The following is a 16,081-nucleotide window of genomic DNA, read 5'->3' on the forward strand; positions in this document are numbered from 1 at the left end:
ATCATTAGAGAAACCAAATCAAAACCACAAGGAGATACCATGTCACACCAGTCAGAATGGCTATTACTAGAAAGCAAAAATAAAAAATAAATAAATAAATAACATGCTGGCGAGGTTGCAGAGAAAAGGGAACACTTATACACTGCTGGGCAGAGTGTAAATTAGTTCAACCATTGTGTAAAACAGTTTAGTGATCCCTCAAAGAGCTAAAAGCAGAACTACTATTTGACCCAGCAATCCCAGTACTGGGTATATAACCAAAGGAATATAATCTGTTTTATTATAAAGACAAACGTGCGTGTCTGTTCATTGCAACGCTATTCACAATAGCAGACATAGAATCAACATAAATGCCCATCAATGACAGAACGGATAAAAAAAGTGATACATATACACCATGGAATATTATGCAGCCATAAAAGATAATGAGATTGTGTCTTTTGTGGGAGGGTAGAGGCTATTATCCTCAGCAAACTAATGCAAGAACAGAAAACTAAATACCACATATTCTCACTTGTAAGTGGGAGCTAAATGATGAGAACTTATGAACGCAAAGAAGTAAACAACAGACACTGGGATATACTTAAGTAGGGAGGGTGGGAGGAGAAAGAGGAGCAGAAAAGATTATTATTGGTTACTGGGCTTAATTCCTGGGTGATGAAATAATCTGTATAACAAATCCCAGTCACATGTGTCTACCTATGTAACAAAACTTCACAGGTATTCCTGAATCTAAAATAAACATTAAAAAAAGAAAATGTGGTACATACACACGATGGAGTCCTATCAGCCATAAAAAAGAATGAGACCCAGTCATTGGAAACAACATGTATGGAACTGGAGATCATTATGCTAAATGAAATAATCCAGGCACAGGAAGACACACATCACATGTTCTCACTTATTTGTGGGATCTTAAAATCAAAAAAAAAAACAATGAGCTAATGGACACAGAAAGTAGAAGGATGGTTACCAGAGGCTTGGAAGAATAGTGAGGGGCTGGAGGGAAGGTGGGGATGGTTAATGGGTACAAAAAAAATAGAGGGAATGAATAAGACCTACTATTTGATAGTACAATAGGGTGACTAGAGTCAATATAACTTAATTGTACATTTTAAAATAACTTAGAGTGTAATTAAATTGTTTGTAACTCAAAGAATAAATGCTTGAGTGGATGGATACCCCACTCTCCATGATGTGGTTATTTCACATTGCATGCCTATATCAAAATATCTCATGTACCCCATAAATACATACATCTACTATGTAACCACAAAAATTTTAAAAAATAACTTAAAAATAAACTTTTACCTAAAAAATGTATACACAAAAATATAAATAATTTATTCTCAACACGTTTCAAAAATGTGCTATGGCAAGCTAGAATCAATCAAACAGAACAGGAATAGTAAGAACATTTACCAAGGATATGTAAATGGACATTTTATAATTTTTTAATTAAAGTAACATTTACAAGAATACTAAACGAATATTACTTTAATATAACATGTATACAAATGTTTTATTAAGGTTTTTAATGCCGCCTCAAATGGAATAATATTTCTACATTTTACCTTTAGTGTTTTTCTTTTTATTCACAGCTAATATTTGTATTATTTGTCTTTTGTTCCTGTTCATTATTAATCTGATTAATCTTACCACTAAAATGAAGACAATTAAAAGGGATAATTCATTCAAGAACTCTATGCATATGCCTTTATCAGTACACTCTATACTGCCTACTTCCCACCTATCAGTTAGTTCCTGGTCTATTCTCTATTTACATTAGAAACATTTTCTCAACAAGTTTTTTCCACCCTTTTTTAGCTTCATTCCTTTGTTCATTCCCAAATAGAACTCTATCAATGCTAACATGACTGAAATATAGTCCTCCTGTCTGTAAAATCAAGAGGCTTCCCAAATAATGGAAAACTAAATTATTGAGCTTCACTGCCCCTTCTTTGAAGGAACATGAATCCATATGGGACAAAGGCTTTTACATATTTCCCACTAATGTAGAGAAAGACCTCAAAAAAAAAGGAATTCTCGGATTTTATTTACATTTATAAACTGAGAACCATCTTGGAAACAAAAAGAAAATTAAAAAAAAAAAAGAAACAAAACATCAAACTGAATACACAGCATATCTGTCATTCAATTCAATGAGACTAAACCATAAATAATGAAAGCTTTAGGCTGCTCTGCCTATGGAGTAGTCATTCCTTTGTTCCTTTACTTTCTTGATAAACTTACTTTCACTTGAAAACAAGGAAGAATAATAAAAGCTTTAGATTGTGGCAGAATAGGGATTATGTAAACATCATATGACTTCATAAAAAAGAACATGTTCCTAAAATAACAAAAACCTGTCAGTCCTCAAGGAACAATCCAAAAGAACTGCAAATGTAAGAATGTGGCTCTGTCAAATGTACGTATACCAATTAAACACTGGAGCAGTTACTACTCTCTTTAGAGGTCACAGTGTTCTATATGTGCCCATCATCAAAATGACTGCTCTTGACAGGATATAATCAGCATCAAGACTATATAATGTTCCTTTTCTTAATTGCAAGCTGAAAATCAATTAATTATTCTCTTCACAGAGTAGAAACGCTTCACAAAAATCTGATTTAGAGTTATACTCATCAATGCATTCCAACCCAAAGCTGTAATTCCTCTGGTGTCAAGAAATTTTTATGTAACTGAAGGAAGATGGTTATTTAGGGGTTCTAAACACAGGAAAGTGTATTAAAGTAAACAACTGGCCTCATGTAATTTGCCAGGTTTTGATCTGCTAACACCTGTAATGACTACTGTATTCATTAAGAACGTGATTACAGGGACATCTCAGGTTGACTGTGCTGTCCTGATTAGTGTTGCTGGTGTTGGTGAATTTGAAGCTGGTATCTCCAAGAATGGGCAGACCAGTAAGCATGCCCTCCTGGCTTACACACTGGGTGTGAAACAGCTAATTGTTGGTGTTAACAAAATGGATTCCACTGAGCCACCCTACAGCCAGAAGAGATACGAGGAAATCATTAAGGAAGTCAGCACTTACATTAAGAAAATTGGCTACAACCCCGACACAGTAGCATTTATGCCAATTTCTGGTCGGAATGATGACAACATGCTGGAGCCAAGTGCTAACGTGCCTTGGTTCAAGGGATGGAAAGTCACCTGTACAGATGGCAATGCCAGTGGAACCACACTGCTTGAGGCTCTGGACTACATCCTACCACCATCTCGTCCAACTGACAAGCCCTTGCGCCTGCCTCTCCAGGATGTCCACAAAATTGGTGATATTGGTACTGTACCTGTTGGTCAAGTGAAGACTGGTGTTCTCAAACCCGGTATGGTAGTCACCTTTGTTGCAGTCGATGTTACAACTGAAATAAAGTCTGTTGAAAGGCACCAGGAAGCTTTGAGTGAAATGAAGCTTTGAGTGAAATAAAGCTTTGAGTGAATTGAAATAAAGCTTTATTCCTGGGAACAATGTGGGCTTCAATGTCAAGAATGTGTCTGTCAAGGATGTTCGTTCTGGCAACATTGCTGGTGACAGCAAAAATGGCCCACCAATGAAAGCAGCCGGCATCACTGCTCAGGTGATTATCCTGAACCATCCAGGGCAAATCAGTGCTGGCTATGCCCCTGTACTGGATTGCCACATGGCTCACATTGCATGCAAGTTTGCTGAGCTGAAGGAAAAGACTGATCACCTTTCTGGTAAGCAGCTGGAAGATGGCTCTAAATTCTTGAAGTCTGGTGATGCTGCCATCATTGATATGGTTCCTGGCAACCTCGTGTGTATTAAAAGCTTCTCAGACTATCCTCCTCTGGGTCACTTTGCTGTTTGTGATGTGAGACAGACAGTTGGTGTGGGTGTCATCAAAGCAGTGAACCAGAAGGCTGCTGGAGCTGGCAAGGTCACCAAGTCTGCCCAGAAAGCTCAGAAGGCTAAATGAATATTATCCCTAATATCTGCCACCCCAGTCTTAATCAGTGGTGGAAGAAGAGTCTCTGAACTCTTTGTTTCAATTGGCCATTTAAGTTTAATAGTAAAAGACTGGTTAATGATAACAATGCATTGTAAAACCTTCAGAAGGAAATAAAAATGTTTTGTGGACCACTTCATTTTTTTTGGTTTTTTTTTTTTTTTTGGTGGGTTTTTTTTTTTTTTTTGCATGTGGCAGTTTTAAGTTATTAGTTTTTAAAATCAATACTTTTTAATGGAAACAACTTGACCAAAATCTGTCACATAATTTTGAGACCCATTAAAAGAGAGTTTAATGAGAAAAAAAGTAAATAAAATTGAATATTAGAATAAGTAAATTTTATTTAGACAGGTAAATATGCCAAGAACATTTTATAATGCACTGCAAAGCCAAATCAATGTTATTTTAATTTTCCACATTTCTGAATTATATGTATTATTTATTCTTCCTTCCACTAATGTAGGTTAGCTGAGAGTTAACCATGAAACAATAAATCTCAACCTAGATAATCTGGAGATGAAACAATAAGAATGTAGCGAGTTCTTAGTATTACCACTTCCCCTGATAAGGAGACTTGCACATAGTAGGTGCTTACTAAATATTTGTCGAAATGAATTGAATTGGAAAATATCCCACTTATATGTTTAAAATTAATATGCTAATTGGCTTATAAAGTGAGACCTGAAGATTGTATGCTATGCATAAAATGTACTATGGAGTAATGTTTTTTCTATGAACAAATTCCCCTTTTGCATACCTCAGATAAAAACCTAGGGGGAACTCACAGATTTTTCTACAAAATAAATTTAGAAGTTTAACAGGTTACAGGATATTTTCAAAGCAGCAAGCTTTACAGTAACATTAAACATTTAATTATACATGTTTGCAAATAATCTGGTTTTCTAAACTTATTTACATTTAAACATAACATATTAAAGGTCAATGTACTCTGGATGAATAAAAACAAATCACTCATCTGTTTTAATTTTTGGCATAATACTGTATAGGACCACATGCAAAGCAAATGATGCTCTAAGACTGAGGATCTTACTAATTTAAAACTCTTAACACAAATCAAAGCAAGCTTTTTAACATAAATTTTTTAAAAATCCACAGTTGCACATTTTGTTACAAAAACATGTGTTTCATGGATTGATTAACTTTATGAATTTAACAATTCATATCCCTTTTAACAAATATATAAAAAGTTACTAAGGTCAATTAACTATGGTCATTCTTAAGTGGAAATACATGTTTTATTTCATGCTCCTTTTTATGTGTACTTTATAAGCACACTTTCTGCTCTCATAAAACTAAAATGCCTTGTTTTGTATCTTAATAACTGACTATTTTTAGTTGGACTTTCCTGGTATAATTCTAAAGACTGAAAAATGGTCTAATGTTTACTGATATAATGCATGAGGCAGATATGGGAAAGGAAATTTAGGGATTATTCAATAATAGATGTGGCAAAATTTTGTAATCTCAAATATTTCATAATTTAGTAAATATAATAGGAGGGATAATACAGCTTATACACCTTAAGCTAATGATAGCATAATGGTAGCCTGTACGGTCCATGAAAGAATAGACTGTTTTGTTCATTTCATTCACAGCACCTAGCACCTAGACCACTGCCTGGCACCACAAAGAATACCCTTAATAAATGCTCGACAGACACACACACACACACACACACACACACACACACGCACACACACACACACACAGGCTATCGTAACAAATGTAATCATGAGCGATCAAAATGGTTGTGAAGAAGTTTTTAAAATTTCATTTAAATGCCAATAATTAAGTAGATAGACATGAATTTTCCAAATGTCTACAGCTTAAAGACAATACAGCAAAAGACATACTCACTGGTTGCCACTGCACTCCCGCCTGGGTGACAGAGCCAGACCTTGTCCCAAACAAAAACGAAAACAAAACACACACCAAAAAAAAACCCATACTCACTGGGATCTAACTTATGTCCTCTGGGGAGGTCAACTTGAGGTTTGGTAATTAAATTTCCTTGGATTGAACCCAAAAGGGGAACCATATGATAATGCATCCCATCTTATCATCAGTAGTGTTATATAGAGCAAGTCTTCGGTGTGTGCACATTTACTATCATTTTAGAATGATCAAGGCTTTGACTACATATATAATATTATATGGATGATCATATTAAATTTTTTACATAGTTTCTGTGAATTTAGTATGCTTTAATATGGCACTAAACTCAAGATTCTTAAAATAGGTACTCTGTAATTGCACCTATATACCCTACTACCAAAGGCCATTAAGAGACAGTATAGTCTTATATGATAATTACATATGTTTTCAAAACGTTTTTACTTCAGTATAGCAGGATATCTCATAATGCACACATAACATACATAATGCATTAACAGTATGATAATAAAAATAAATTTTTCTAAATATTGTTTGTAAAAATAAATACATAATTAACATTGTTTGTGATGATAGTACTATATTTTTAGACAAACATGAGAGATAGACTTCTCACAAAATAACTGAAAGCTCAGAAACTAACATATTGCTGTAAGCTATAATGGTTATAACTGTTAATCCAATACACCTTTTATACAAACCCATAAACACATGAGTGGAAAAATAGCACAGATGTTCATCTCTAATGCAATTTCCATTCAATTTCCTAAGTGCGGTCCCTGTGTGCAAACTAGCTTAACGTTATGTTTAGCTTGCAAATTCTTTTAATAAATAATGAATGCAATAAAACTAGATCAATGGCAAGCTGAGAAATCATAAAAAAAAAAAAAAGGCTTTTGTGTTCAGGCTGTTGCCCATTTCAAACTTTAATCCGGCGACAGATCAATATTACTTTTTTCTTTTAACCTATCACATAAATAGCAGATAGACTAAATGTAGCCCAAATGCTGTTACCAGCTAGTAGTTGCTAGCAACCTGATAAGATCACTGTACACAACTGCAATCGAATGCTATATACCTTTGTATACACACTACATTACGCACCATTAAACAGTCAATTTGTTTAAAAATAAAAAGATTATACAGCAATAAAAATACTGTGGTTTATTATTTTTTAAACTTTCCTGTACTATGTATTTTTCCACTAGTATGATTACAAAGTTTCCACCACAATTTGCTCTAATAAACAAAGTAATTGTAATGGGTCAAAATAGTACACAGATACAAGTAGTTTCAACTTCAGGGTTCCTAGATTAAAGGAAATTTTACTCTTCAAAATTAATTACACCTGAAAGAATTAAGTTCTTTTAAATGGGTGGTGAGGAGGATAGTTCATGCAAATTTGAGTTTCCATTGGATTGGGTCTTAAGATTATTCAGTAAAAAAAATCAAATCACTATTTTTAACATGTATTTGTATTTCGAGTCACAGACTAGAAAGAAGGGAAGAAAACCCTCTTTTTACCAACTCATTTTGAATACACATGTATTTACTGTTTGAAAACAGGATCACAAGTCAACTGCCACAAGGGTTAGTGCTCATATCAAGTAGTATAAATCTAAATCACCAATAATCATTTTACGGTCTTAGGCTCACTTTACTTATTAATTCTTGCCTTTTCATAATATCTGAGCATCTCTACTGGGTTTTCACCTAAGGGAAATATCAAGAAGTCATACTTACTTTGAAGATGTACTTCATTTCAAATAGTCTAAGTTCATATACTAGGTTTTGATACCTTTACATGTGTATTTGTGAAAGGTCTATGGCATGATTACAAATTGTTTTATATTGGATTTAAAATTTCAGGATTAGTATCTCTTCAATAACTGCATACTTTAACTCTTTCTCACCTTTTGTTAAGGAACATCATAATCTGCAAAGAATTCTGATAAGAGGAATAAATGTGTGTATATGTGTATGCATAGTTGTATTCATTGAACAAATGTGAATTAAGTGTCTAATGTACACACAATATTAGGCTTCATGAACTTTTTCAAAGAACATTACTGGAGTTAAAAATGACTCCTCAGAAATTGTTATTATAAACCCAAGGTTTTGTTTTATGTAACAAATTCAGTTCTCTTTTAAGGATACCATGATAGGTATTGATAAAGATACCTTTTTCTTAAAGTATATTCAATTTTGCATAAAACAACTTGTGTTACTTCTTAAACTCACAGTCTCAGTATAATATTTTCACCAATTTTAACATATAAATTTAGTGTTGAAGAAGGATGTGGTGAGATACCACCATGAAGGCATTTACACGTTTTAAAGAAAATTTGAAAAAAAGTTAACTATTGTCCCATAATTTACTGAAGTTCATTTTAAACTTCTCTTTAAACTCTACCATAGATAATAGTATATGTATCATAAACATCCAACATTAGCCTAACTGATGGAGATACAATTTTTCCTGAATTTGAGATCTAAACAGTATCATAGAACAGTGTTAACTGTTTTCCTATTCTAATAAAGGTAGGAATAAAATTATGATTAAGGAATACTGTATAGGCTTTCAAAGAGGATCTACTTCTAAAAACTGATTTTTAAAATACATATTCTTCAGAAAGCTGAATAAGAGAAAGTTTGAACCTCCTTTTTAAAATTTGCATTTTCAAATATCAGACTAACTGAAAAGTTATATCACCTACAATATTAAATTCAAAATATTTCACATCAGTTGACAGTATTGTTTCTCTCTCAGAATCAAGGAAACAAAGCCATGGGTTAAATGAAATGAAGTATGGTAGTTATGATATTTAAGGGAGGTAAGTAAGAAATTTCACTAGAGTGATATCAAAGTTCCTTTTGGTGACCATATGCTTTTCTATAGCTTAAGAAATTAAACTATAAAAGTAGCATTTATTGCTACTGGATAATTTATGATTTATAAATAATTACCCAGAATATAAATATATTAACATGAAATAAACTTTTCTGGGATTTTCAGCATTACAAAGTGAATAAATGATGAATACACAATGGACAGACGGTCTCCTTCCTACTAAAAAAAATACTAAATCCTGAAGGAGTTCTAAATCCCTTCATAAGAGTATATTGCAGCTGCATTAAGCCAACGAAAAGCTTATTAGTAAGGATTTAAAAACTAACACCCTTCTGTAATCAATCTGGATACAGTATTATTCTATTTATAGTGACACTTTCAATGTGTCCCAATCATATATTACTAATTCTCATTTTTCCTGCTATGATTAAATATTAATGTAGAGGCACTATTAAGCAGCTACACTATATTTAGGTTTTAATATGTTGATTTCTACCATTTTGGAATAGTTCACAATATAGCATGAGTATTGAGACTCTTTCCCACGAAAAATCTTAAGATTGATTTGGTATTTTTCTCCGATTCTCAAATAAAATAAATTTAGTTGTTCTAGCAGAAAATGGAAAAAGGGATGCCGCCACTTTAAAAGCTTCAATCTCTTTGACATTGCTGGCAGTGTATGGGAACATTAATGCATCTGTCATGATAACAAGCTAAGAATAACATCTAGACATCAAACCGAGCAGAGAATCCATCTGAAGTGATTCATTCAGATCTGTCTCATTGATTTATTAAACACAGGGCAACATCTGCAGCCTCACAGAGCCGCTTGGTGAAATGAATGCAAGATCAATTCAAATGGAAAAAAGTGTAAAAGAGATAAATCAAAACACAATTTGCATGCAGTTCCACAATCAGGCTTATTGGGTGCAAATGCTCAATTTCCCTTCCAAAGCAAATGTGTTTAAATGTTGTTTTATCTTTTTAGAATTGTGTGATCTGAAGTGACAGTGAAGAGTTTTGCAGGTTGAGATGGTGAAAGAGAAGAAAAGGAGGAAATAAATGCAACCAAAGGCTTTTTGAATATGCAACAAGAATATCATTAATACCTAATTGTTTTGCTTTGAGGGAAAGGTTTGATGTCTTTTTCGCAAAAACATAATATTTTCAGTTTTGGATCAATTAGGATGGTTTTAATATATACTAAAAATGTATAGAGTAGATAACCCCAAATCATTTGTATCTCTAAATGCATAAGACGAAGTGCCACTGGAGAGCGAGATTACCAACTGAAATATAACATGTTGTGATTAGGCTTTTCATAATTGTATTTGTCTGCTAGAAGCATGTTAAAGACATCTACGAATTTCATTAAGACAAAATAAGGTTACCTAAGAAAGCATCAAATAATTCAGACTTGATATCTTCTATAGGTATTAGGTATTTCCTGTGTAAAACCATATAAAACATTAATGTCTGAAGACCATCATGTACTAATTATTTATTGACATTCATGTGCTATACATTGAGGATCATATGATACATAAAAATCCAAAGATATACTGCGTCATGTCATGGATCATTTCTTTAATGCAGTATCCATCACCTAATAAATGAGTGAGTCGCATATGAATACCAGCTAAAGTAGTTAAATACAAAACTGTTGGTTATTCAGAAGCGTATATTTAAAATGAATGTAAACATGGAAGGTCTATGCATTGGCATATAATTATAATTGCTTTAATTATAATCTTGACATCATTCTTCTCATAAAGGACAGAGCATTGTTGACCATGTGGCTGCTTTTAACAGACAATATGACTGTCTTTTCATCATCCTATAGAATAGAATGTGCATTTACTACACAGATTCTTTTCTAAAATGTTTTTATCATTACTTAAAATGTAAGTGATACAGAATATTAGCTCAGGAAAGTGATTCCAGTTCTGCAAAAATTTGATGTTGCCTAACTGTAAATGTAAAACATAAATTTTCCAAGTAAATTATGCTACTCTATATAGATCATGAACTATAAAGTACTCATCAAGTTTGAATACAAAGCTAAACTCATTGAGTGCTCATAATAACCATATTTCTAGTATTTGAAAATAGTTTTAAAATGTTGTAAAATGTGCTTTGATATTAAAAATATCTTTAATAGAAAACCATATTCGTGTTCTGTTTATATACTATCAAAATAACAAGAAACTACAATTGGAAATTTTAAGTTTAAAAACTGAATTCTATTTGGTTTGAATATATGTTGAATCATGTCTCCAAATGCATTACTAAAATGTTTTCTTCATCATACTTTCTTGTTTCGTCAAGCACCCATTTAACTCTAAATGACCGAATAACATTTAATCAGTTGGCCCTCAAACAAAATTAAATGCTGGTCATGAAATCTGACAATATTTTACTTTTATATTGATAGGTAGGTAAAAAGAGAAACACTCAAATCTATTGATTGTTTAGTCATTTTCATATTTAGGGAAAACAATTTTAATTTAATATTTTACTGCTGCATTAAACTTAGGAGAATTTAGTAAGAAAAATCTATTGCATAAGAGTGAAAATTGTCTACATTCACTCTCTAAACCTGTCTGTCCTCTCTGGTATTAAAAACTATAAGTTTTCTTGTACAAAATATTAAACAGAAATCACAGTGCTTTATCTGCAAAAACAAAACGGTATAGTGTTTTTTCCCCATTTAATGTTGATTATTTATCATCCTTTAAAAAAATAATCCTCAAAATAATATCCTTATAATTAATTTTGGAAGTTAACAGTCATGAAGGAAAAACGTTGTACAGTTCTTTGAAATTACAGAGATGTAAACCTTGACTTGTCAAACAGAACAATGAATGGTCAGGAGTTTTAATCTTACTATCTCTCTAGTAGTTGAAGCAGATATTATTTCTTAACTTCTTTTCTAGGAAGACAACTAAATATTTCAATATTTCAATAATTGGCTAATAACAAAATAGTTAATATAAGGCACTGGTAGTTCTTGCTGTGACTTTCAGTACTATCAAAGAAACAATTATGTATATATTTTACTCATTCATTTTTCTTCAGTGTACACAATGGGCACTGAAGCAAATCAAAATGTCACTTAGTAGTAATACCTTAAGGTCCTTGAAAATGACCAATTTGAAAACAGTCCATTTTGTGTGTTCTGGGATGGCATAGGAAGCATTCCAAATGCTCAAAGTCAGGACTTGTACTCTTCCCCACATACTTGACAGAGAGGGGAATAAATGTTTATTATAGAGGAAGAGAAAATTGCCAATGACACCATTACAAATAGGCCTTCCATTCAACAACATATAATGAACATTTATCCATCAAGCGATGAAGATGAATCTTCTTTGAAATAAGAATGGTGTTTAAGAGTTTCTATTCGCTAAACATTTACTTTGTTCTTGCACTTCCCTCCCTGCTCTTAGCTAGAAGCACTAAGAAGTCATGAGTCCTGAAGGACAATCCTCTTTAGCCAGATCTCCACTGGTACATCACTCATCTTGGAGCATCTCTATAAGCTCTTCTGTTCCATCTTTCACTCCATCTCAAGGCATCACTGTGCTCTTTTCCTGCATTTCCACTCTCTTCCTGGCCTGGAGTCTCATCTACCTTACTTTGTCTCTCTTGGACCTCTTTCCTATTTACATCCCTTACCTTTCTTTTCACTGAATAGAAAAGTCACAGAAATAATGTGGATCTAAAAATTTCACAATTTTCTTTAAAAATTCAGATTTGGGGAGTAACTTAAAGTATACATTTCTGTAAATAATCTCACCTAAAGTCATACAGCATTTATTAAATGCATTATTACATTTTGTAATTTTAATAATGTGGTTAGGAGGGCACTTTGAATCAGTAAAATTTGTTGATATCATTTTATCATTAATTAGATTTTTCCCAGAAATTGTGGTTTTCTTCTATCTAAAATTGCAATTTAAGTGTGTTTCTAGTAGTTTTCCTCATCTTCACTAATGGACTGCATTCATAGAATATACTTCATAAATTTTTACAATTAAGAAAATTGCAATACTTGTAACACAGTTTTAAAATACGAATATAACAAACAAAATATCCATAGAGAAAAGAAAATGCAATAGAAGGCACATGAATCACATCACAGATATATTTCTTCCTACATATTTAATATTTATCTATCACCTTTATACACACACATACACACAAGCAATTCACACACACGAAAAGTTACTATTGCTGTGATAAGGAGTAAATAAAAGTTAATTAGATAAAAATAATAACCTAAACATACATGGTATAACAGGGTCCAAAAATATTATAAGATCACCGGCCTCTGGATGTTTTTTTTTAAATAAGTAGCTCTAATAAAAATTAGGAAAAGTTTCCATTTATAGAGAAAAGTATCAAAATCATATTAAAACACTAATCTATTTATTTGAAAATTGTAGTCATAGGTTTTTCTCAAGAATGTGCAAATTAATTGAGGAAGGAAGAATTTCCTAAGTGTAATAACTGTTCCACTTTAAGAATGGGCATTTGTAAGAGAGGGGAGAGGGGGAAGAGAGAAAGAACAGGGATGGGGAGATGAGAGACTGATAAAGAGAGAGAGTTAATAAGAGAATAGGTTTTCATGTCTGCAATTATTTAAATGTTTGAGTGCTTTGGATGGCAACAAATGAATTAGATGGCCACTGTCTGAAGTCCCTTGTAATCTTTTTAGTTTGTGTACTAATAAAAATGCTTTGTAGTCAAAATAAAATTGTCTTTTTACTCTTACAATCCATAATTGCCTGTTTTATTGAGGGAGCCATTATCCTTTGTGTTTTAAGGCCATCTATCTTCCTTAAGAAAAGCTGATATAATAAACCAGTTTTGTAAGCCCTAAATATGAATCAGGTAGGAGTTCTCACATAAACAGTTTTCTGTTTAATTGCTTGAACACAGAAAAACACTGCTCAATGGAAGAAAAAAAAAAGAAGGAAAAAGGTTCCCTTGTAAGTTCTGTAGCATTATCTTATTGTAGCAGTAAGCAACAGTTTGCCTACAAGTTGTCAGTATCATTCAAGTATAGGGCTTTTACAACAGATGTGGTAAACTGTTACAGTTTTAGTTCATAGACCCAGAGATGTTATGATTTAAAGTTCATTTTTGAGAAAGGTTTTTTTTTTTTTTTTTTTTTTTTGCAAAATAATAAGCAGTAGTGCTGTTTTACAACAAAACGCTTTGCTCCTTTTAACCACGTGATGGTGATTTTTGTGCCAAATCTGTGCTTTCCTGAGATGTTACTAAACTGGAGATGGAATAAACACTAGAAGACTAATTCACAGGTGTTTAAAAAGTCAGATAATCTTGAGTATTCTTTTTTTCTTTATAAACTCAGAAACACTGAACACAATTTGCTTCTCATATGCAAATGGACATTTATTCACTAGTGTACTTCTAAATTGTGATATGAAGGAGGTACACTTACAACCAGGGAAGTTGACCATCATCATTTAAAGAATCCTGTCTTTAAGGGAATAGGATCCTCCCAACTGTTCACCTGGAAGAGCTGAGAGCATCCTCTCTAGAAAATCTGCCAACTTGTACACCAACATCCAATCCAGTCCCAGCCACAGTGATTCATGCCCCACATTGCCCTCTGCAGATAACCCAAAACGGACGATCCCAGGAAAGTGATATTTGTCGTTGTCCTTTTGTAAAAATAGTATCCATCGACTTTCCTGTATCGTGTACTGGGGAGCTTTGCGCAGCAAGCATGGGCATACGTTCTCACGCGCACTTGCACACACACACACACATCAACACCACCACAGACAACACCACACAACCCACACGTTCTCACAACAAACACACGGGATGGGGATCGAATCACCCTCTGGGATGGATTCTAGACTTCCCACCCCCTGCATGCCCCAAATGCTGTATTCTGGCTTGCTAGCTTAGGAGCCCAGTTTACAGCTCAGCCAGCCCCCGGAGAAAGCCCTTGGTATCCGTGTTCAGAAGAAAACCTATCCGACCCGTGCGGCCACAAAAGAGCAGGAAAGAAAACCAAATAGAGAAATTAACAAATAACCACAAGCAGCCAAAAGCCATGCAAGATATGGGCAAAAGGCTGGAAAGTTTCAATAGAGGACTGCAAACTCAAGTTTGTGCGGGACGTTTTTAGACCCAAGCCCTTGCACTGAGCGCGGACTAGAAGGCATCAGCATTAATGAAACCTTCTAGTCCTCTTTCCCCACCGACTTACAGCGTGAAGAATAGAGGCAAACTAGTTAAGACTCACTCTACAAACAAAGTTGGATGAGGGTGGTGAGGCATGCAGAAGAGGCCAAAGGGGTAAGAGAAGCGGGAGAGCCAAGAAACGAGTGTCTCACCTGGCATTGGTGCAATCGGTGAACAAAGTTTCGAAGTCTTTCCTGGTGATGAGTTTGCAGCGGTTTACCCCGGGCTGGATGGCCCCCAGCCCGCGGAGGATCCGGACCTGCTCGACAGTACACACCACGGGGGATATATCCAGTCTCTTCAGCTTGGTGTACACAGTGTGCAAGCCTCCCACCAGGTGCTTGAGAAAAAGATCAAAGACTTGCGGCAGGCAGATCAGTTCCTGGCCGTCCATCAGGAACGAAGCCACCTTCATCCCGTGCATGTCGACCATGCGGCACTCGTTGGTGTTGGTGTTGCCGCTGCCGCCGCCGCCACTACAGACCCCGCCACCTCCGGCACTGCTGCTATGGTTATTAACCATGAAACTATTGATCATATTAGGAGTGAGACGAGGGGGCTCCCCGGGAATCGAGTACAGGGGTTCGGCCCGGAATAAGCCCCCCGGGACGCCGGAGCCGCTGGAAGTTGCAGAGATCACTGGAGATGCGGAGACAGCCATGGTCACTCTGTCTCAATCGTGGGTCCTCGGGCCCTCGCTTTCTCGCCCTGGCTCCTCTAGATCCCCTCGCACTCACTCCCTCACTCTCGCTCTCTCTGGCGCGCTCTCTCTGGCGCGCTCTCGCTGACTCGGAACTGTTGGCAAGTCTTCAGCAGCCGGCTCACGCTCAAGCTCACCCACCACCCAGCAAACAGTGTGCAGCCCCGACCCGCTGCGGCCCCAGACCCCACCCCCACCACACCCCCTCCGGAGACTGGCAGCGCCCCACAGCCAATGGGCCCCACCCCCTCTGAGCCGAAGCGCTCCGAATGGCTGCCGCTGGCGAGGAGGTGGAGACTCCCTGGCCGGCGTCCGACTACCTGAGTGGGTTCAGGCTGGACGGTGAAGAGAGATCCAGTCAGAGAAGGGGGCGGTGTGGTGCCTCGGCTTCTTGCCTCT

The 16,081-nt window shown here is 35.2% G+C and overlaps 2 protein-coding genes across 3 annotated transcripts in view; one reads left to right on the forward strand and one right to left on the reverse strand.

The window, feature by feature from the left end:
- DACH2 (dachshund family transcription factor 2) overlaps nt 1-15,818 on the reverse strand; it is a 670,017-nt gene extending 654,199 nt beyond the window's left edge. For both annotated transcript variants that reach the window (XM_025372281.1, XM_025372280.1), the window contains exon 1: nt 15,135-15,818. In XM_025372281.1, the coding sequence (XP_025228066.1) occupies nt 15,135-15,643 (509 nt within the window). In that variant the 5' untranslated portion in view covers nt 15,644-15,818. The remainder of the gene's footprint in view (nt 1-15,134) is intronic.
- LOC112615534 (putative elongation factor 1-alpha-like 3) lies at nt 2,920-3,984 on the forward strand. The gene is made up of 2 exons (XM_025372282.1): nt 2,920-3,435; nt 3,476-3,984. Exons 1-2 carry the CDS (start codon nt 2,990-2,992, stop codon nt 3,960-3,962), a joined length of 933 nt encoding a protein of 310 aa, XP_025228067.1. The 5' UTR covers nt 2,920-2,989; the 3' UTR covers nt 3,963-3,984.
- Nucleotides 15,819-16,081: the final 263 nt, after the last annotated feature.

This window comes from Theropithecus gelada, chromosome X (genome assembly GCF_003255815.1).
Source record: "Theropithecus gelada isolate Dixy chromosome X, Tgel_1.0, whole genome shotgun sequence".
In the NCBI taxonomy this organism is placed as follows: domain Eukaryota; kingdom Metazoa; phylum Chordata; class Mammalia; order Primates; family Cercopithecidae; genus Theropithecus; species Theropithecus gelada.